This window comes from Carlito syrichta, unplaced genomic scaffold (assembly GCF_000164805.1).
Source record: "Carlito syrichta isolate Samal-C Ts95f unplaced genomic scaffold, Tarsius_syrichta-2.0.1 Scaffold305263, whole genome shotgun sequence".
Taxonomy (NCBI): domain Eukaryota; kingdom Metazoa; phylum Chordata; class Mammalia; order Primates; family Tarsiidae; genus Carlito; species Carlito syrichta.
The window spans coordinates 344,618-365,763 of NW_007249359.1; the positions used below are offsets into that span (position 1 = coordinate 344,618).

Sequence of the window (21,146 nt, forward strand, 5' to 3'; positions counted from 1 at the left end):
AGTTGACTGTCAAAAAATAAAAAAAAGAAAAAGAAAAAAGAAAATAAACAGTTGCAGTGGGATTATCTGGTCAGTGAGATTATGGGTTATTTATTTCCCTACTTAATATTTTTTCAATTAAATAAACTTAATACATGTAAAATAATTAAAAAAACAAACAAGGAGAATGAACTGTGAGACGAACACTTACTCTTTCAAAGCACTCTTGTTGTACCTAAAGGGAGTCCTATTTTCTCATTGATTTGCATTTTATATTTTCTTTTATTCATTCCTGTCTCACTCTAGCAAAGATATTATGTAACATTACAGACTAACAATGTGTTTTCATGAGGGAACATTCCCTGAAAACAAACCAGAACCCAACCATTTTGAAAACTTTTGGCAAGAGAGCAACTAAAGAAGCAGATTTTTTTTTGCTAGGACTCCAGGACCAGAAGAACATGTCTGGTTTGCATCAGTTTACACAGTGACCCAGCACCTGCCACGGGTCTTGACAAACTGTGCCAATGCTTTTTTATCAGTTGAAACACATGTATATGCTTCTGTCTGTGTTGCATTTTACAGACATCCTAGGTTTCCTTCCACACAGTTTTCCTTCTACCATCTTGATTCCTGCTTTGGAGAGGAGCAACTCCTACTCCTGTGGATTTGCATTCCTTCATCCAAGTAACTATGCTTTCCACGACTTGGCTTCCTTCCCTCTCTATCCTGGACTCTTAGGGAACCTGTTGTGGTCTGAATGTTTGTGTGTACTCCCTCCTCCCCTGACAAATTCACATGTTGACACCTCATCCCCAATATGATGGTATCAGGAGGTGGGGCTGTTGGGAGATGATTAGGTCATGGGGTCACCTCCCTCCTGAATGAGATGAGAACCCTTGTAAAAGAGGCCCTGGAGAGATGCCTTGCCCTTTCTACTAGTGAGGATGCAGTGACAAGGTGCTCTCTACCAACCAGAGATTGGTGCCCTTACCAGACACCAAATCTCCTGGCACCTTGATCTTGAACTTCCCACCCTCTGGAACTATGAGAAATAAATGTATATTGTTTATAAGCCACCTGGTTTATGGCATTTTTGTTATGGCAGCCTGGAAAGACTAAGATGATAACTTATAGAGCCAAGCTATAGTATCTCCATTTAACCATCTTGGATGATGGCTATTTTGCATATTATCTGTTTCCTCTTGCTTTGCTACTATGAGTTCAGTTTCTATATATGGATCCTCAGTACTTTCCCTTTTCGCAGTAGACAGGGAGTTTCTAAATGGCAAAGACTCTTCTTATTCTTTTGTTTTAGCCACATACCCAGCACAGGACCTGACACATATATATATGCCCAATAAATATAATGACTGTTAATAAAACCAAATGGATAGCTGTATTGGAGAAATGTCTGTTGAAGGTAAAAACTTCCTGCAGTTATTGGACAATTCAGGCCAACCATTTTTATTTAATCGTTGAAAAGCCTAGCTACAGGATAGTTGGGAAGGACATTTCATTCTCTGGTGATGGAGACAAGACAGAAAGAATAGAAAAAGAGAACTAAAGATTACAGTGAAATCACAGCCCGCATGCATTAGTCTCCCTTTCTCTAGTTAATTTCAGGCTGATCTCACAAGCTAAGATACTGCTTTTCTCTATCCATCCTAGCAGGGAGAGCTTCCTTTTATTATGTGGTGATTTAAAATTATTGATTTAAAGTCTCTAAGAAATTTGACTTTTTCAAATAAGGGCACATTCACCAGAATATGTGGCCTTTCTCTGCATGCCATTAGGGTCATGGAGGCAATTAACATGCAGTGGACTTTGGAGAGCACAACTAATTCTCATGCGTCCTCAGAACTTCAGGTGGTTGTGAGCACAAAAAGTTTCTTCTTCACAAAGGACATCTTGACCCTTGTGCTAAATCTGTATCAGTTTTTCTCCCCTACTCTGAGCTCTGAAGGCTCAATTTAGCATCCGAAAAAACGGAGCTGTGTTCTTTCCCTTTCGTACCTCATTAGCAGCAATAAAGAGTTGAAGAATTGGCGTGTTGGCTGGCAATTCCACTATGATAGATGAGAGCAGAAGGTGAACTTGCTTTTTGTCATCTACGGGGTCTCTAGGTTGTTGACAAGAGTAGGTATTTTTCAACTGGAGCACAGAAATGGCATAGTCACTTCACATGCTCCTTTTTACCAGGAACACACCAATCCTTTTGGCATCCAGAGCTCTGCCGGTAGCTAGTAGTGTTAGCTACAAAGGGTGATGCTCTCCCGTTAGAGGATGTACATTCCAGTGTGACTGACTTGTCTCCTCCGTGCACTAGCCCCATGTGAAGCGTTAACAACATTGACAGCACATGAAGCATTAACAGCAATCTTTCCTTTGTTTGTTTAGAGACAGGCTTGAGTCTCCTGGACTCAAGCCATCCTCCTGCCTCAGCCTCCCAAAGTAGCTAGGACTATAGGCACATGCCACCATAACAGGCTAGTTTTTGTTGTTGTTGTTAAGATGGGGTCTCTCTATGTTGCCTAGGCTGATCTCAAAGTTTTGGCTTCAAGCAATCCTCCAGCCTTGGCCTCCCAAAGTGCTGGGATTACAGACGTGAGCCGCCACGCCTGGTCGACAACAATCTTTTCAGACATTCGGAAGCAGCAAGAGGAAGACTTCTTCTAAGTACTGGTAAGGGTGTTTTTGCATTTTATATTCCCCTAAGAAGAATGTTGTGTTTTGTCCTAAGGTGAATCCATTCCTGTCACTAGCTTTCTATTCTTGTGTCTGTGCCTCCATAAGGGGATGGAGACCCAGAGGCCTGAGTCTCTATAGACCAAGAGTCAGAAATGGATTGTCTGTGCTGGGCCACATCCAGCCAGCAGGCATTTACATTTGGCTTGCATCATGTTTAAAATGATTTGAACTAGTTTGCCAACAATTAAAAGCACAGAGATTTTCATGTAAAAAGAAATCTGAATTTTGATGCTTTTTAAAAGAGTTCTAAGTTCTGGGCCAGATTTCTCACATGGAAAGTGGAGCTGAGTAGTGACTGACAGCCTACCACATCCAGGGTGGCTTCTAGCACATTCCTTCCCCAGGTGGGAGTTAGAATGAGGCACCACCTCTGTGCAGGTGGAGTAGAAGGGTGCCCCATAGAGAGGACACAGCCCACGTCCAATGGATGTGCCACAGTTCCCACTGCCTCCTTGAGCTGGCTGGCTCACGTCCTGAGCCTTCAGGCATTTGAGTTTGTGGCCCCTGTCAAGAACTTTGGAGGAAGTCGCTGCCTGCGGTGCATTTCTTGATGAATGAGGGCTGGCCTAGGGGGTTGGCTTTGATTTCTTGCCCACAGAGATGAAGACACTGGCACGTGTTGGCCCTGGCTCCTGTTTTATTCTGAGAACACAGCTGGATGATGCTGCAGGTATTATATTCACGGGCTAGATTTCGATAGTCTCACGATCCACCTGCTTCCCGAAACTGCACACTTCCCTGCCTCCGCCGCGCACTGATCTACCATTTGTTCTTCTTATGAGAGGACGTGTCCAAGCAGGACACAGCGATTTCTCTAGTATGACATAGGGATGTGACTCCTTTGACTTAAAGAGTCTGAGGCAGACTTCATGAGCCATCTTCGAATGAGCTGATGCCAGTATCTATCTCTGTTGACAGTTTGCTCTTATTAAACCCTGCCCTAGAGTGAACCCTGCAGTGACTGGCAATGGCTGAGGCCAAGGAGTGAAGGAGCCCCTTAGTGGCCCCAGCGGACCTGAATAATAATCTCTCCATGGCTGTGCAGGAGCTGGGAGCTGCGTTTTTTAGCACTGGAATGGCCATCATCCAAATCATTTACAAAGTACATCTGTGTGTGATGCTGTATAAGGGGCAATAAAATGAGGTGGATATTATACCATCTGAGAGCTAATAAAGTAACTTATAATTAAGCACCTTTGGGTAAAAACTAGGTGTCCATTTGGGCAGTAGCATGGCTTTCAGATAGGGATTGAACAATGGCCCCACCACTTCCTGGCCATTTGAGCTTGAACTAGTCACTTATTTCTCTGACCTTCAACAGAGGTGTAGTTAAATTAGAACATGAAGAATGAGGACTGAGGGTGGTTAAGAACTCTTGAGTCCCTCCCCTACTCCATCTCACTAGTTGGATTTAGGAAACTTCAAAAGTCTCAGGTTTCTTCTCTTTTAAAATGGAGGCAAAAATCATGCCTTCCCAATTAGGATTTTGTATGGTTAAATCAGATAATGTTTGCATCTGACCTGTGGTACACCAGCCCAGCCTGGTGTAAAGTAAATAATTAAAAATATAGATTTATTTCCTTCCATGCTTGTGTCTTACTGCTTTGGCATTAGGGATTTTAACAAATAGGAGGAATCAAAGGTTGCTTTGCTCGATAAATATTTAGCAAAGTTTTTTTTTTTTACAGTGGAAAGTGTATAAATGTAGGAACATTAAACTGTTTTGCTAAAGGTGTGACTTCTTAATTAGGGCGGTTTGTATGGAGAGTTAAAAATAATTTTCGAGTTTCAAATCCTGCTGGATAATGTAATGGTTAAAACAAAATTAAGAAAACATCTTTAATAATGCAGTAACTGCCTGTTCCCTTTAGGAATGAGTTCCTGGCCGCAGAAGTCTTTATCTTGCCACCCAGATCAAGACGAATTCAGAGGTCACAATGCCAATTTCATTCGAAACTTGTTTTGCAGTGCCCAAGCCTTGGTTTTTAGGAAAAGACTCATGGTTGCTATGGCACTGTTAATAATGATTGCTGCCCAGACTTCAATTCTTCATTCTCCCAATATCCAATATAAAATCACTTAGATTTGGGCTCTAGGGCAGTAAACAAACTTTTGAGCAGGAATTAACCAGGCTCAGGCATTAGTGTCTTAATGTAGGAAATGACTTTCATTATAACCTTTCTTTATCCAGGCAGCTAGGCTGTGTTGAAGGAACTTCTAGATTACAACTAGTGAACTGAGTTGCAGGAAAGTCAAACTGTGCCCTTCCAGGTGAGCCCTGCTGAAAGCAGAAACATTGTGGACTTTCATCAGACAATAAATAGATATCAGAAGGGTTGTTTTTTTTTTGCTTTGAGTCAGGGTCTCACTCTGTTGCCCAGGCTAGAGTGCAGTGGTATGACGACAGCTCACGGCAGCCTCGACCTCCTGGGCTCAGGTGATCTTTCTGCCTCAGCCTCCTGAGTGCTGGGACTACAGGCATGCACCACCATGCCCTGCACATTTTTTTTTTCCTTTTGTAGTGACAAGGTCTGGCTATGTTGCCCAGGCTGGTCTCAACCTCATGGTCTTAAGCAATCCTCCCACTCCAGTATGCCAAAGTGCTGGGATTACAGGAGTGAGCCACTGTGCCCTGCCAGAAGTCTTGGTTTTGTGTAGAACTGGTCTTAGTGCAAGTCTTTTATTTTCACGTGTAAAAAGAACCAGTAATTCAGCCATATACTACATACTTAAGTGGGAAGAGGAAAATGTTACTATTGAAACAAATATCGATGTATTTTTCAAATACATCTTGCAAAAAAAAATGACATTGTTGCTATGTTTCTAGGAGACTTGTGATCCGTGTGACAGACACTTCTTACTCCTGAATTCTATTTCTAAGACACGGGTCTCAGCCCTTATTAATGTATAACCCATCTTCAGGGAAAACGAACTCAGTTCTTGGGCTGCAGGCACGTCACATTAGAAATGGATTATTGGATGGGTGGGAAGAACGCAGATCTAATCTGGGGATTTCGCATCCTCACCAGTATGCAAATAATTCAACAATAATACAGAAGAAATGACTTCCATTTCCACAACTGCTGCTCCCTCTAATCCCTACCGTGTGTGTTTTCCAACAATTATCTGCCCTGATTCTCTGTTTTATTGCTTAGGATTTTACTGCCTCGAATGTGGAACATAGAATAAATGGGATTGTCAGTAAAACTTTAAAAGATGCCCTAGTGCACTTTTCAACTGACATACAGCTACTTTATAAGAACAGATGAAAATGCATTTTGGAAGGGAAATGTAAATATGACATGAGCTTTGCGTCCCCAGCTTCTCTGCTGCAAGGAGTGACGGCCACTCCCTAAAGGTTAAGCAGGTATGCTTGGGCCAGAGTGAAATCTTCTACCAGGTCTACAGCACCACAGAAGACAAGGGTCTAGCTGCGTGGGTAAACGGAATGTACGGTTCAGTACATTCATTTTTGCAGGGCTATTTAAGACATTAGAAAATCTGGTATAATACAATAAAAATGCAGATGGAGCTATCCAATTTATCAAGTGGCTGCAGTAAATTCAGATGCTCCCCAGAGCTGGCAAGATGATGTCAAAAAAAGTTAAACTTGAAGAATGAGACCTGGATTTCTAACTTAGATGGGGGGGCTGGTAGGGGGGAAGCAGAGTTAATAGGGGAAATCAAGACCGAAACAATCAACATTACTGCTACGTTTGGAGGAGAGTTTTAAAAAAAATCAATGTTTTCTGCTTGTTCTAAAATTGTTCTGCCAAAAAACTGACATTGTTAGACACTTTTTATTTTGGGGTTTATTTAATCTTCTGTAGCACAGCTGTTGTTAGTTCAACAATCCAATATTTGAGGTTACATTATTGCAAAAATAGGGACATAGCTGAATAGGTTTTGCCATCCATACATTTGTTAATCCTACCCTTTTTATTAAAGACAAAACATTGTTTGTGAATATTGTCTTGGATTATCTCTAATAAGGTTATAATGGTGCATACTCAAGGAAGGAAATTTGCTCCCTGGGTTAAATATAATTTAACAAATTATTAGCATTTTGTAATTAAAAATAGATAAAGCAATATTTTAGTATAATGTTAGGCAGCAGTAAAAACAACCCTGTCTGAATAAATGTGTACATAGACATAAAACACAAGCATGCTTTAGGAAGTTAAGAAGCAGATGAATATCCTGTGAAATTAACATATGAATAAAGTATGACCTGGGATGAGATTATCATTATGTACAAAAAAGGAAAAACAATCTTTCACTTCCCAGATCTGTGGATTTTAACATCTTACCTGTCTGCATTACATCATTTGGAATGTAAGGGTTGTTTCAAATTTGAAATACATTATCTTAAAGAATAGTCTGATCCAACTTCCTACAAAAGGCAGTCTAGACTAATTATCCTTTGAAGATTTTTATTCATTCCGATGCTAGAGACAACTCCTTTTGAACTTTCTTCAAGAAATATTTGTAATGTCTTTTATTTAAGAAAATAATACAGCTTTAACACTGTGAAATGTTTGTTATATTATTTGAAAATATTAGAAAATAAAAATATTTTGAAGATATGACATATTATTCCAGGATATGTGAACTTCTTTAGTATTGTTATTTATGAAGTGAATTAGTTAATATTGTAAATATTTTACTCCTAAGCACATATCTTTTTTCTCTGTTTTCATTCTCTGTAACGTTCTTTTTTTTCTGTTTCTCTTATTTTCCAACAATTCCTTCTTAGTTTTCCAATAGTCCTGGCATCACTACATATCTGACTTCGTTAGCTATTAGAATCTTTCCATTTTTTCATTTGCAATAAAATAATGGTTTCTATTAAGTGAATTATCAAGTGAACATTCTCTTCCATCTTTTCTATATATTTTCCTCTTCAACATACATCTTTAGCTTACATATTTATCTACATCATGTAGATAAACACTTAAAGAATAATAACTGGTTTCACACAGTGCTGTGGAAATCCAACACATTACTTGTACACTATTCAGCAAGCTTATGGAATGACAAAAAAGAAAATCCCATTTCATGATTGGATCTTAAGTATCCCCTGATGTTTCTGACCAAGCCAGATGGATCGGCATTTTTCAACCACACTTCTTCCTGGCAATCTTGGAAAAATACTATAGAAATAGAACCTAAATGCAAATGACAAGTGGCACCCTGACAGGCCACATTCCCAGGAAATCCTGGTCTCATGTGTGCTGCTTCTACTATGTGGTGAATTATTTCTGCCTGGATGCAACAGAGTGGTGGCAGGCAGTGTGGAAGGTGTGGGGACCTTGGCTCCTGGGCTCTGGCTGGGCTTCAGGTGAAGGCACAGGCTGGGGATGTGGCTAGGCCGTCTGGTTCACCTGGAGCACAGCTGGCTGCATGGGTTCCTCATCTGAGGGCTCGGCCTCCTCGGAAGTGAGGGCGTAGTCCCCCTCGTAGCGCACCTTCTGTGCCTGCTCCAGGGTCACCGACTCCCCCTCTTCCTCTTCCACAATGGTCAGGTCGATGTTGCTGGCCATGCCCGAGTTACTCCCTCTTGAGGCTGCCTTCTCAGCTGCCCCCTCAGCACCCTCTCCTTCCGCCAGGGCGCTGGCCAAGGATGCTTCCGAAAGCCCCTCTGCCAGTGAGCCCTCCTCCTGGTGGTTGGGCACCTGCTCACTGCTAGGCATGTCTTCTGACTTTACCCCGTTATCTGCAGGGCTTTCTGCCTCTTGGACTTTCTTTCTACCGAAAGTGAGGGGAGAAACCTTGAAGGGGGAGCTTTTCCCAGAGGACGTTTTCTGGTGACTGGATGAGAGAGATTTCTTAATCTTCTCTCTCCTCTCTACAGACACGATCTTTGTTCCCAGCTGGTTCATCTTTTTCTCGATGTTCTCGCGAGAAAAGGCTTTCTTGAGACTATCCACCTTCTTGAGGCTAGATCTTTTTATTTTCTCTGCCCTGCTTTCTTCCATATTCTCCTCTGCACTGTCTTCCAGAGCCCCCTCATCGTGGGCCAATTCATCATCTGATGAGAGGTCCACTGTATGCAGGGTTTCCTCCAGGGACTTGTTTTCATCCGCAAGCTCCTCCTTCCCTTCCACGGGGCTGGAAACTGGCTCTTTCACAAATACATTGGCAGGGATCTCATTTTCTTCCTGAAAAGACGGACAATGTAGTTTTCATGTTAATAACGTGTTTCACAAATTGTCCTGAGCTGCTATAATCTGTGTGTCTGTTTCAGGGACAGGGAGATGACAGAAAGCAGTTTGTGGCTTCGGTTTTCTAGAATAGGAAGAGTTAATTCTAAATTGGTCAAGTCATTCCCCTTTGGCTGGATAAGGCCAAGAGCTGCCCACTGGGACTATCATGAGGACAGCCGGTGAAAGCTCTATCAGTGGGAGGCAGAGGGGAAGTGGGCTGTAGCTTGGAGAGACCAGGAAACTGCCTAGATAAAGGAGCTAAAGTGAGTTACTGTGCTGTGAATCCAGAGACCCTCTCTCTTCTGCCCTCCCTTGAGGTCAGAGGGTTCCCTCTGCTCCTGCCAAAATCCCACTGCAGAGAAGTCTGAAGGTCAAGTTGGTGAAGAAAGATGCAGGCGGGGGAAGAACTGACAAGTCCTCAGTGCCCTCACCATGGAAAGCCTTGACTGGTTTCCCTCTCTTGACTGGAAGTCAGAAGTAAAGATACTGTCAGTCTGTGTATGTTCAAAAGTGTCCACGAATTTTGCTGATGACATCGTTTTAAAGGAAGAGAAGCAAGGCTGGCCTTCCCCGGGGCCCACTCACGAGGTTGTGGTTTAGGATATCCTCTGTGGGAGTTAATAAGGGAGAGGGTGAGATATCTGGGTCATTTTTAGAGTAACGAGGGAAGCTTTACTGCCATCAGTGGCCTATCAGGCCTCTAGTGTTAACCACAGCTTCTTTGGGCAAGAAGACTTCGGCCCCCACCTTTGGCTAAGACTGAGGAGACAAGCAGAGAAAGCTGCCCCCTCTCTGCTCCTGGAACACTGGTCCTTCTGCTGGGAAGACACAGGCATCAATGGCTCTTCTCGGTGTCTCAGGGAGCAGCATCCAAGACCTTGCCTCGAGGGTGAGGGGGTTGCAAAACTGCTCACTGGGAGATTCGAATCCAGACATACTTGGGTGGCATGGCATGAGAACCCTTTTGCTCACTAAATATTTTTCTTTGACTCTTGGAAAATGCCAGCCAGTAGGCAAGGTGTCTCGACATCTTTACCGAAAGGCGCGCCACAGTAGCAAATGTGTGGCAGGAGACCTGAGCCTCAGTCTGCCGTCCTGCTAAATGGGCTGCAGCTTTCAGCAAATAACTAACTCTCCTGGGGTTGCAGTTTCTTCCACATAGACACTAGAGATCTGGTCGAGATTAGCAGCTTTCAGACTGCACTTCCAGGAATGAAAGGGGTCCTGCAGGATGCCGAGGGGGCAAGGTGCTGGAGTCCCCACTGTCCCTGCTGCTGCTGAGCCCTGAGGTGATCATCGGGCTGCTCAGTAAATGTTTCCTTTGAAAAATAACTAGATGGAGCAGATTTGAAAGTTTCATTTCTATAATAAATCAAAAAATTAGCCAGGTGTGGGCACACACCTGTAGTCCCAGCTACTTGGAAAGTTGAGGTAGAAGGGATCACCTGAGCCCAGCAGGCTGAGGCTGCAGTGGCTGCTGTGAGCGTGTCATTGCACTCCAGCCTGGGTGACAGAGCAAGACTTCAACTCAAAAACTCAACTCTATTTGGGACCTAAATGTCATGCAAAGTTCATGTTAACAGTAAGAACATCTTGTTTTGTGATTTTGTTTTGCAATTTTGATTGACTGAAAAGTCAATAAAATGAGTTATGATGGAAAACATGCTTTAAGAGCATGCTGTATATTTTTAACTCCTTGATATAAGATTAAATAAAAGTTCATTTATTATAGAACAACTTAAAAAATAACCCTCTCATTAGTCACCACTGAATGGTAGAATTATGACACTCTTTGAAAGATACAGCCCTGCAACACACACATACAAGCCTTTCCAGTGCCTTGGGTAGAGGTTCAAAGTCATCTGGGTAAAGAGAATCCTTGTTGGAGTGAAGCTAGCACACATTCTGTTTCCCAAAGAACTCTCCACACTCTCCCATTCTGAATGTCATGGAAAGTGTCAGGCACAAAGAAAAAATTAAAGGAGTATGGGATGGCCACAAGTTATTTATGACACGGACTTTTGCAGAGAGCCATTTTTCCACGTTTCAACTCAAGGTTGCTTCTATCTCCCTGGAATGTATTTCTCATGAGGGCAGGGATTTTTGACTCTAGTTCACGCATGTCCCAGCACCTAAAGCTCAACAAATGCTTGTTAAATGGTGCATGTTGGGGGAGCTGGCTTTCTAAGAAAGTCCTGAGGGTGGTTGGAATGAAGACTGGCCCTCCATTGGGCAGGTTTGGGGACACAAAAGAACAGGCTCAGCTCTGCGTCTAGAAGGAAGTTTGCTGACTGCTGTTGTCACTGGAAAATCAGGAGAAACTAAGACCCAAGGGGCGATATACTCTCTATTTTAAAGAAAGGATTTTCTTTTAATGTATACAGATTACAGAAAGAAGGGTAGACTATGGGATAGCTAGGGCTCGAATGCTTAGCCCTGAGGCAAAATGACTTCTGGGGCTTGACAGGAGGGTTGGGAAAGCTTGACAGGAATAGCTTGCAGGAAGGGAAGACATCAAGAGATTAGTGAAATGTTATTAAAAGTACTCAGTGAGAAAAGCAGAAAATAAGGCAGAAAACTGTAAAAATAAGCCTTGGTTACCAGAGAAGGGGCGCATTTTACACAGTGAAATCCTAGTCAAAGGTAGGAAGCTGGATAACTCTCCTTTCTTCAACCTCAACAAAAGGTAGGCATATTGACTGTACTTCTAAGGAATTACACTAATAATACTGCAGCTTTTCCATAAATGTACTTTTTTCTATTACAAAAGCAGTCTAGACTCTTCATGCTCTGATCATGTACCCTTTGAGGACAGCTTTGAGGAAAGTTATTATAAGGGGAACCGGAAATGATGGGGGGTGGGTGGATACGTGCTGCATATGTGAAGGGGTGTGGAGGGAAAGTGGGAAACCCAATTGAACTCTTGGGGCCATCAATGAAGGGGTGATCTGGGGTCATATATGCTCTGGGGACCTATATGAAGTGGTATGGAAGGAAGATGGGAAACTCAGCTGGACTCTTCTGTAAAATGCCAGGGAAATTCATATGAGAGCTTTTTGATGCCAACTATGAAAATAAACCCAGCAGGAACAGAAATCATCTAGAATGAGTTGCATACATCTTTATGCCACCGGAAACGAGAGAGAGACATCATCATATGTGCTATGCTCTTGCTGCCATTTTAATTACTCAAGCAGGATTTTATGTCCTGTCTACTGGACGGTGTTGACTCTGTGACTTCGGATGGTGTCCACTCTGAAAGTGAGCCCTTTCTTTTCACCCAGGAATTTGTGAATGTCTAAGCACATGTAGTCTGTTCTTTCCATAATGTTTGTTAAGAAGCAGAAAAATTCAGATGTTCTCCAAAATCTCTATTCTGTAGCAAGACATATGCATGGTGTTAGACAATGAAATCACCCTTATGGTGGCAGAAACTCAATTTGAACTTCTGTTAGAGGATTCCCAGTGACGTCCCTCTCCTGAGGTGCCCAGTCTCACCTGCACACGTGTCCCTGTGCTTGGCTCACCACCCCCACCCCGCCCCACGAAAGGACTTGCTGTCTCACATGCCTTCGTGTGAGGGCACACTTCTGCCTGTAACCGCTTGCTGCAATGCTTTTGATCTGCTTTCTCTTACAGAGTCCAAGACCCACGGTTATTTCAAAGAGGAGGGTCAACTATACATCTTCGATTCTGTCACTGCTCACCCACACCAGTTACTCAAATGTCCACTCAGAGTTTGTGGCTCCTGAAAATGGCACTCAGAACCCTTTGTGGGCTGCCCTGCTTCCTGGGCAGCTCTGCCCAGTGGATCACTTGCCCTTTGTTTTCACAAAGGTCCTTGGCTCTCTTGGATCTGACCTTTCCCAAGGACCCTTAGGAGTTTTTCAAAGAAAGGGGAATTAAACAGCAAACTTCAAACATATATGACTGATATGCCTGCTGCATAAAAATGGAATGGAAAGAACTGGAAAAGTCACATTTTCCTTGCCCTTCACCATGTCTACTGTTTTTAAAAGTGAACTAAAGGTCCAACACAAATTGCCAACTTGTTGGACACTTTGTAGACTGCAGCACATGGAAGCATCTCTTTTCTGCACATACACAGATATACACATTTTAAAGGAAGACTCCATGTCTCACCTTAGAAAAGGAAATCTATGGTAAGTCACTTAAAAGTTTGAATAAGGAGAGAATAGCCAACAACTTACTATCCCATCACTGACTCAATCCTGTTGTTAGAGGCAAATAACAAAGGACATTATATTCTCAAAGGGTCGTGGTAGCCGCCTGGAGGGATATGAGGACCACAAATGTGTGTCTATGGGATGTGTTGGCCAATAATCTCCAAACACTCGTGATTACAATGAAACTGCGCCCCCTGACATTCCAACTTCTAGGTCTCTTATACACGCTGATGCTTTTCTCTGATTTGTGTTTCTGAGGTATAGATTGCCAAGTGGATGAAGTCATTGATTAGAACTGCACCCCGAAGGCAGCTGTCGGTAGAATCAGCAAGTCATAAGAATAAAATGCATTAGTTATAATCCCTGAGCAGTCTTTCACATTCTAGAGGATTTAAAAGTTTCATTATTTTTCAGTGTTATCAAGGGTTCAATTCCTTTTTAAGATCACACTGGTTAGGTGTTCTTTGTTACACATAAAAAACACAAAACAAAACAAATTGCACTGAATTATTTAAAAGCTGATGTAGAAAAACCCACTAAACATGAACTTCACCATAGTGGGATGGCAGTGTTTGTTTTTACTCATTTCACAATTCAATTTTATAATTTCTATTACTAATAAAATAACACCTTGCTGGTCATTTTGTTTCTCAGGAACTCTGTTACTTTCATATAAAATAAAGGCAAACTAAATAATTATTAAGGTACTTTCCAGCTCTAAAATGTATGATTCTGTGACACTAATTTAAATGCTACAAGAAAGAATTAATGAATTGCAGAAGCAATTCCATGATGTACTAATGCCAAATGTGATTTGTTTCGTACAAAAATCAAGCTACAGGACCCGAGTTGCATTGGAGAAACATTTTTCTTTCATTCAAGTCCAACAGATATAGATTACAAAACAATGGAAGTGGCAGGATTTACTTGTAAGGGTTGCATCTGGCAGAGTCAAGTTTTTTTTATATATAAGCATGTATGATGATTCTTCCAAAGAAATACCAACAATAATCCATTATTCACTTAAAGTGCCTGGGCAATACTGACATTTAATACGTGTAAATAACAGCAATAAGAACTAGTGTGTTGTTTACCTCATAAACTAAAAGGGCACTGGATAAGCAACATCTCAAAACCAATGCCCCAAACGGGAATGTTAATCAGCGCCACGTAATCATGCTGAATTGTCACAGAAAGGCGTTTTTTATGATCTATATCCCCATTTCTTCCCAGTCTGTACTAATTTAACAGTTTTCAGAGAAGTGCCTTTGGATAAAGTACAGGCTTTTAAAAAATCAATTTTAAAATAGTCTGAGGATGTTACACTTTTAGCAACTTTCTAAAATTCTGACCTCATAGAAAGAACCCAAATGATGAATATTTGAACATATTTAAAGGCTCAATTCTCCAGAAATGTATCCATTGCACATATCTAACCTTTTTACTTTTTCACTCAATTTCCCAATTTTATGTGGATGAAAGCATAGGCTGTTCCTGAGTACTACATTTTGTTCCCTGGATTTGAAATCATTCCCAAACTGCTTTTTCAAATAATCATTACTAGAACCTTAAGAGGACATAAGAGGCCACTGTACCCTCTGGGCCAGTTACCTGTGAAATTCCCGTCTCTTAAATCAACAGAGAAAATTTCCTCATCACTGTAAAGTCACTGATTTTCTGCACAAATTCTGTTTTTAGTAGAAGATAGTCATACTTACAGGCAAAGTCTTGGTCTTTCTTTAGCATTTAGTTTTTGGTCAGCAAGGCCTGTGAGTCTTATTTATGCTGGGTCATGCCACAGTACTTTGAATTCAAATACTGATCTGAAGTTCTTACAAAAAAATTAAGAAGAAAAACTACTGAATGTAATTAGGATTTTAAAATTTATTTCATGGCTTGAAGGGAGATGAATGTGTCTATAGATACTACTGGTTATAATTTGAAGTAATTGTTAAGAAATTAGATGCTTTGCAGCTATAACAATGCTATAACATTCAACACAGATTTAGATAAATAACTAAAATGTTTTAAGAAGGATAAATTAAGAAAAAGTTTGGAATCGAAAAAAAAAACCCCACAAATATGTGAGTATCTTGCAAGCCAGTCAACCAAACAACCAACCAAAACACACCTGTCAATTCTTCAGGATAAAACAGGACTTCACCAATGGGACGTGTCATCTTCTCAACACTATAATACCCAATACGCTCAAGTTAGGAGATGGATTTTCACCACTCACTTTTAAAATTTTGATATTTTTCTTTGTCTTACACTAGAAACATTGGTGGATTTTCTAAGGGGAAGTCCAGCAGAGGGTTCAAATGGACTGAAAACAAATTATTTTAAGACACAGATCTAGGTCATATCTGCTTTCTGCCCAGGTCTAGGACACTGTACCTCCCACTAGTATCTAGTAGACTATACTGCTACTAGATAATCTATCTAGAGTAGGCCTTCTGGGCAGAGTCCTTTGCTTTTGTGGAGTTGAAACATAAGGTTGATTTCAACACGGTGGTAGCCATACAATGTATGGAGTGTGTGTGTGTGTGTGTGTGTGTGTGTGTGTGTGTGTGTGTCTTAATAAGTCCCAACTAAAAATGCATAAGCATAGCTGTTTTAAGACCCTGGGTATAGTGGGGTCAGTTTTCCCCCAAGGGCCATATTCCTAATGAAGCAGAAGTGTCACCCCTCTCTGAGCAAATGAATTTCAAATCTACTCAGTAATAGCTCTATCCAGTGAGCACAAGCAATGGTAGGTCCTGCTAACCATTTAAAATATGTTATTTCCTTTAACCCTCACCCTGTGAGAGATACAAGGAAGAAGCATTTGTGTTTAAAAGCACATGCTTTAAAACCAATTAAACAAGAATTTGAACCCCAGCCTCACCATTTGTTTACCAAATAACTTCAGACAAGACATAAACATCCCTGAGTCTCACAGCCTCATCTGTAAATTGGAGATGTATGAGCAAATGCACAGAGATGCTTCGACACATATTCTAGCCTTATCAAGTGCTTACATTTTTTGTTCTTATTAATATTCTCATTGTATACGAGAGGGGGACCCAAAAACCAGGAATTTATTTATTAAAAATTGTGTATTTATTATGTTTAAATTTTAGTCACCTTCAAAGTACTCTCTGTTTGATGCGATATACCTATCAAGATGCTTTCTCTACTGCTCAAGACAGTTTTTGAACTTGCCAATTTTGATGCCTTTTGGTGCTTCTGATTATTTTGTTTCACCTCTTCCACATCTGCAAAATGTTTCCCTTTGAGGACTTTTTTTCACTGGGGAAACAAAAAAAAGTTACTCAGGTCAAGATTGGGTGAATAGGGATGGTTAGCACGGGGATTATACTATTTTGTGTTAAAAACTGTTGAACACTCAGTGTGGCATGGGCAAGTACATTGTCATGGTGGAAGAAGTGGTCACCTGTTTGCTGTAACTCGAGATGCTTCTTCCGTAACACACAGCCTGTCACAACAACGCTAGCTGGCACAATGATGCCGATGGGTTCCTAGAACACTCACCTAGTGGGGGAAGACTGTACCAGGGGCCCACTCTACAAAAGATAATTCTGTTTTTTTGGGGGGGTGGTTCTCCCTTGTAGGTGAGGAAACGGAGGCTTGGAGAAGCTACAAAAGGTATCTAAGTTCACATAGTTAGCAAGTAGTGAAACTAGGATTTGAATGAGTGTTTGTGTGACTCCAAAATGTATCTTCTCAACTACTACACTAGATCATTCTCTAACACAAGTTATTGTTTTATCCATTGCCAAAATTACCACCCTGGAGAAAACCCTACTTTGAGAAGAAATAAGGGAAAGACCAACCTTTCCACTGAGGGACTGCACTTACATTTGGTTTTTCAAAATAATTACTTTGCTGTGCCTTAAGAGTAGAGATTTCTAATATTTTTCAGGCTAGAAAAGGATCTTATATGGCTTAGAAAAGGTTCAGCTCCTTGCCTCTAGTTTCCTGCCTCCTAAACTGCTCTTTAAAAGCATTCTTGGGGGCTCCTGACTGAAACCCAGCATGGAATCTAAACACATTGCTTTGGATCCTCTTAGCTTCCAGTTTGGTTTGAGCATTCCTGTTTCAGTTTGTATTGTGGAGAATTTCTACCATTTCTGGCTGCAATTTCACACCTGTCAATCCAATATGACAAAATAGGAGACCATGTCAGGCCCTTAAGAACAGCACATGCCTTCAAGTTTCCCAACAGTTGTGTTTTTAAGCATTAGATCACAATTCTCTAGAATTTCTAGTGGCCTATCCCCTCCATTCATTCCCCCAACATCTGCAGAACATTCATGGCAAAACAAGACAAAACCCCATGCTGACAAATTGTGATTTTTCTCTACTAAATACTTTTTTTCCCCTCCTTTACTGAGGGGTGGGATGAGACACAATCTCCTGATTCATACTGGAAAGAAGAAAATTTCCTTTGGTGCCTGAGATTTGTACAGGACTGTCCATGTTTGGCTTTGTTTGGAGATCAGTATTTAATTTAGAAATGCCTTGAGAGCTGAGATTTCCAACGTCTTTTAGGCTAATAAAGCAAGGCTCTCCCATAGCTTAAGAAAGGCCCAGTTACCATATCTTTTTTCAGTTCATCTGCTGTATGAAAAGCCACTGCATTTGCATTAGAAGCTTAGAAGTTTTCTGGTGGCAGAAGCCTTCAAAGGACAGGAGGACACTGGCTGCTGAAACCTTTGCAACATTCAAGTGCAATTTCAGGAGGACAAGAAGGCAGGAGATAAGCCTTTCCTTTTATGGGGATAGGAAGGCTTAGGCTTGCACTTGGCACAGTGCAGAGTGATTTGGAAGAATAAGGCTCCCTTGGTTTAGATCCCAATTTCTAAATCTCTCTCGGGAGATGAAGGCCCTTCCTGTGTGCCTCTCACAATCAAACAGTTGGTTACAGCCTCTCCCCTCCATGGCTTTGAAATCCTCTCTATTCACAGGGTCACAGTGAGACAGCCCTGGGGCAAGGATGGCCATAGCTTCCTGGGCTCTGCTGGCTGGATTTCACTGTAGGAAGGGTTTCCAGCGCTGGGCAGGGCTGCCCTTGGACTCACAGACGCCCACCACTTGGTGGAACAACAGGCCCACGCAACCTCTCTGTCCCCAGATAGCCTCTTGCTACATTAATTGCATCATTGATGCACTAAAAAAAATTGAAGTAGCCTTTTTATTCTAAGGCCACCATTTGAAGAGGAAAACATTTAAGACCAGCCTTTGTGACTGTCACTGATAACACTCCTTTCATTTTACTTTACAGTTGTGGTCTCTCTGAGCAAGGAGGGACTGATCTCGCCTGTTTGTGAAGAATTATGCTCTGTATTTTTAGTGCATCCTGTGCTAGAAAAGAACTCGACAAGATGACTTTGCCCAGAGGTCTTAACAGAACAATGCTAGTTCAAGTCTAATGGAATCAACGCTCCATTTGGTTAGTGCCCCAAACATGGGTATCCTTTTGACAAAAGGATAGTTTAAACAGTTATAGGTTTGACTTGTCAGTTAAAAAACAAACAAACAAAACTCACATAATTACCTCATTTCCACAAAGAGTTAATGAACAGTCACCGAATTAATTTGCCCTGTCCAGCTAACAGCTGCAGCCAGAGCCCCAAGCAACTGATACAGAGACACATCAATCTGACTAGAATGCCTGCACCTGTGTGCATTCCCAACCTGTGTGGAGTGTGCCCAGGTGCTTCCTGACCCAGTACCCAGGCCTCCTCGCTCTGCCAGCTTATCTCAGGCTGACTTGACCTGGGAAAGTTCTACCCCTGTTTGCAGATTTCATATGTGCCTGCAGACAGGGGACACTGCCTCATGCAGGACACATATAGAAGCAGCTGTGGGCTGGGACACCTCAGGGGCCCCTGCCTGTGTGCAGAGGCACTGGGCTCACAGATTTCACATGTGCCTGCAGACAGGGCGCAATGCCTCGTGTGTGTGTGTGTGTGTGTATGTGTGTATGTGTGTGTGTGTGTGTGTGTGTGTGTGTTTCCCCAACGGGCAGGACACCCCAGAGGCCCTGGTCCATGTTTTAGGGGGCAGATAATGATTTCATAGGTGTCTGTAGACAGGGCACAATGACTCGCATGTGTGTGTGAGATCCTCAATGGGTAGGTGGCCCGAAGGGCCCCGGCCGGAGTGGAGGGCGCAGGGAGCACTCACCTGGAAGATGAGCACCTTGAAGCGGTTGCGGCGCAGCAGTTGGGCGTGGTTGCTCTCCAGGCGTCGGACTTGCGCGCTCTGTCGGTCCATGCGCTCTCGCACGGCCCGCGTGTGCGCGCTCACCCGGCGTGACTTCTCCAGCAGCTTGCCCACGGTGGCACTGGTGGAGGCCTGGCACTTGGCCAGCTTGCCCAGGTCGCTTTGGATGCCCCGGACCGAGCCCTCCAGGCCGATCTGCCGCTGCTCCATCTTGTGCTGATTCTCCTGCACAGCGTCCAGCATCCTCACTAGCTTGTCCAGCAGCGTGAGCACCGTCACGGCGTTCACCTGCGAGCCGTCGCGGACCGCCTCCTCTGGGACACCCAGGGCCAGGCTGGTGCTCCGGGAGGAGGAGGAGGGCTGCGGGCTGGGGTTCAATGGCTTCTCCTGCCTTGCGTGCACGTGGGACCCCGGGTGCTGGAGCTTCTCGGCCTGGGCTGCATCCTCCCCCATGGCCGGGCAGGTGGGGACGTTCTTGCTGGGGGGACGAGGGCGGTGGTGAGGGCGCAGGACCAGGCCCGCTGGTGGGAGCTCGGAGAAGCCAGGGGTTCAGACAGGCAACAACTGGCCAGGCTGATCAGGGGAAGCAGCACTCCAGCTGCTTTAAAGGCCCTACCCCACCCAGTGGGAGGAGAAGGTTGCAGGACGCAGAGCCACTCAGGGCTCGAAGCCAGCACACACTTCCTACCGCGGCCTCCTCGGTACCGGGGCACTTTGCTGCAGGTTCAGCTTTTCTTTCCCACTCCCTTTCCCTTCAAAAAAAAAAAAAAAGTTCTGAGCCATATTTCAATCATGTCTTCATCTAGAAGAGGAGGAAAGCATGTTCACTTGGCCCGGCTCCACCACTTCCAATTGGCTAACTCGGGTAAACTTTCCCCTGGCTGCTATGCTACCGGCGCAACAGTGCCTGTTTTTTTTCCTGGACACGAGTTATTGTAACGGAAAGTATTGTTTGCATTTGCCCTAGAACTGAGTGATGGGCTGAAGAACACCCGGTGTCCTGCTGGGAGGGGTAGGGTTTAAAGGGTACTGGCAGCCAAGTTTGTATTGTTAGTTTCTCATTTGCAAAGGAGGGGAAGTAACCCTGATAATGACAGGAGAAACAATCCGGTTCAGTTAGTATGATTCTTTGCAGTTGGGGGAGACAGAATAAGTTGAAAGAGATTGAAGTTCAGGGATGTTAAAACAAGAAACACAGACCTGGACTGTTATCATGGAACAGATGGGGTTTGTTTGGTCACCTCCTTTTTTTAATGTGAAAGAGGGGTGTTGTTTTTCTGTCTTAATGGGTGGCATTGAAAGAGAAAAAAAACAACAAAAAAGTATGGTCTTTTTAAGAACCTACCATGCTGGTTTGTTTGATCTGATTTTGAGTTTGTGCAGAGAGATTTTCTGATGCCCGTCTCGGCAGGGCACGCCTTGACACATGCCCAGAAGTGTGACTGTCGGCATGTTGAGTTGGAGTTTCTGAAGTGCTTCTAATGTCTGACATTTCCAAATTCCTGCTCAGTGAAGTGGCACACCTATTCTCAGACATGGTCCTCCTCAGCCGAACCCTTGGGATGTAGGGTTTATTTCCAAAAACGACTTTACTTGCTTGAATTGATTTTAAATGTATCTAGTCTTTGCAAGTGCTTTCAGCAGGAAGCTGGTAATAGGCCTTCCACTAACAATTTCCAGAAGAAGAAATGCCAACTCTTATGGGGTCAGGGATGGAAATGGCGTTATTCTCTCACGATCCAGAGGATACCAGCAAAACATGATTCAAGACCCTGCTCTTGATGCATCCATC

At 42.9% G+C, this 21,146-nt stretch overlaps 1 protein-coding gene across 1 annotated transcript; it reads right to left on the reverse strand.

Moving 5' to 3' along the window:
- Window positions 1-7,312: 7,312 nt before the first annotated feature.
- CAVIN2 (caveolae associated protein 2) lies at window positions 7,313-19,807 on the reverse strand. The gene is made up of 2 exons (XM_008061456.1): window positions 19,316-19,807; window positions 7,313-8,891 (listed from the first exon to the last, which is right to left on the reverse strand). Exons 1-2 carry the CDS (start codon window positions 19,805-19,807, stop codon window positions 8,097-8,099), a joined length of 1,287 nt encoding a protein of 428 aa, XP_008059647.1. The 3' UTR covers window positions 7,313-8,096.
- Window positions 19,808-21,146: the final 1,339 nt, after the last annotated feature.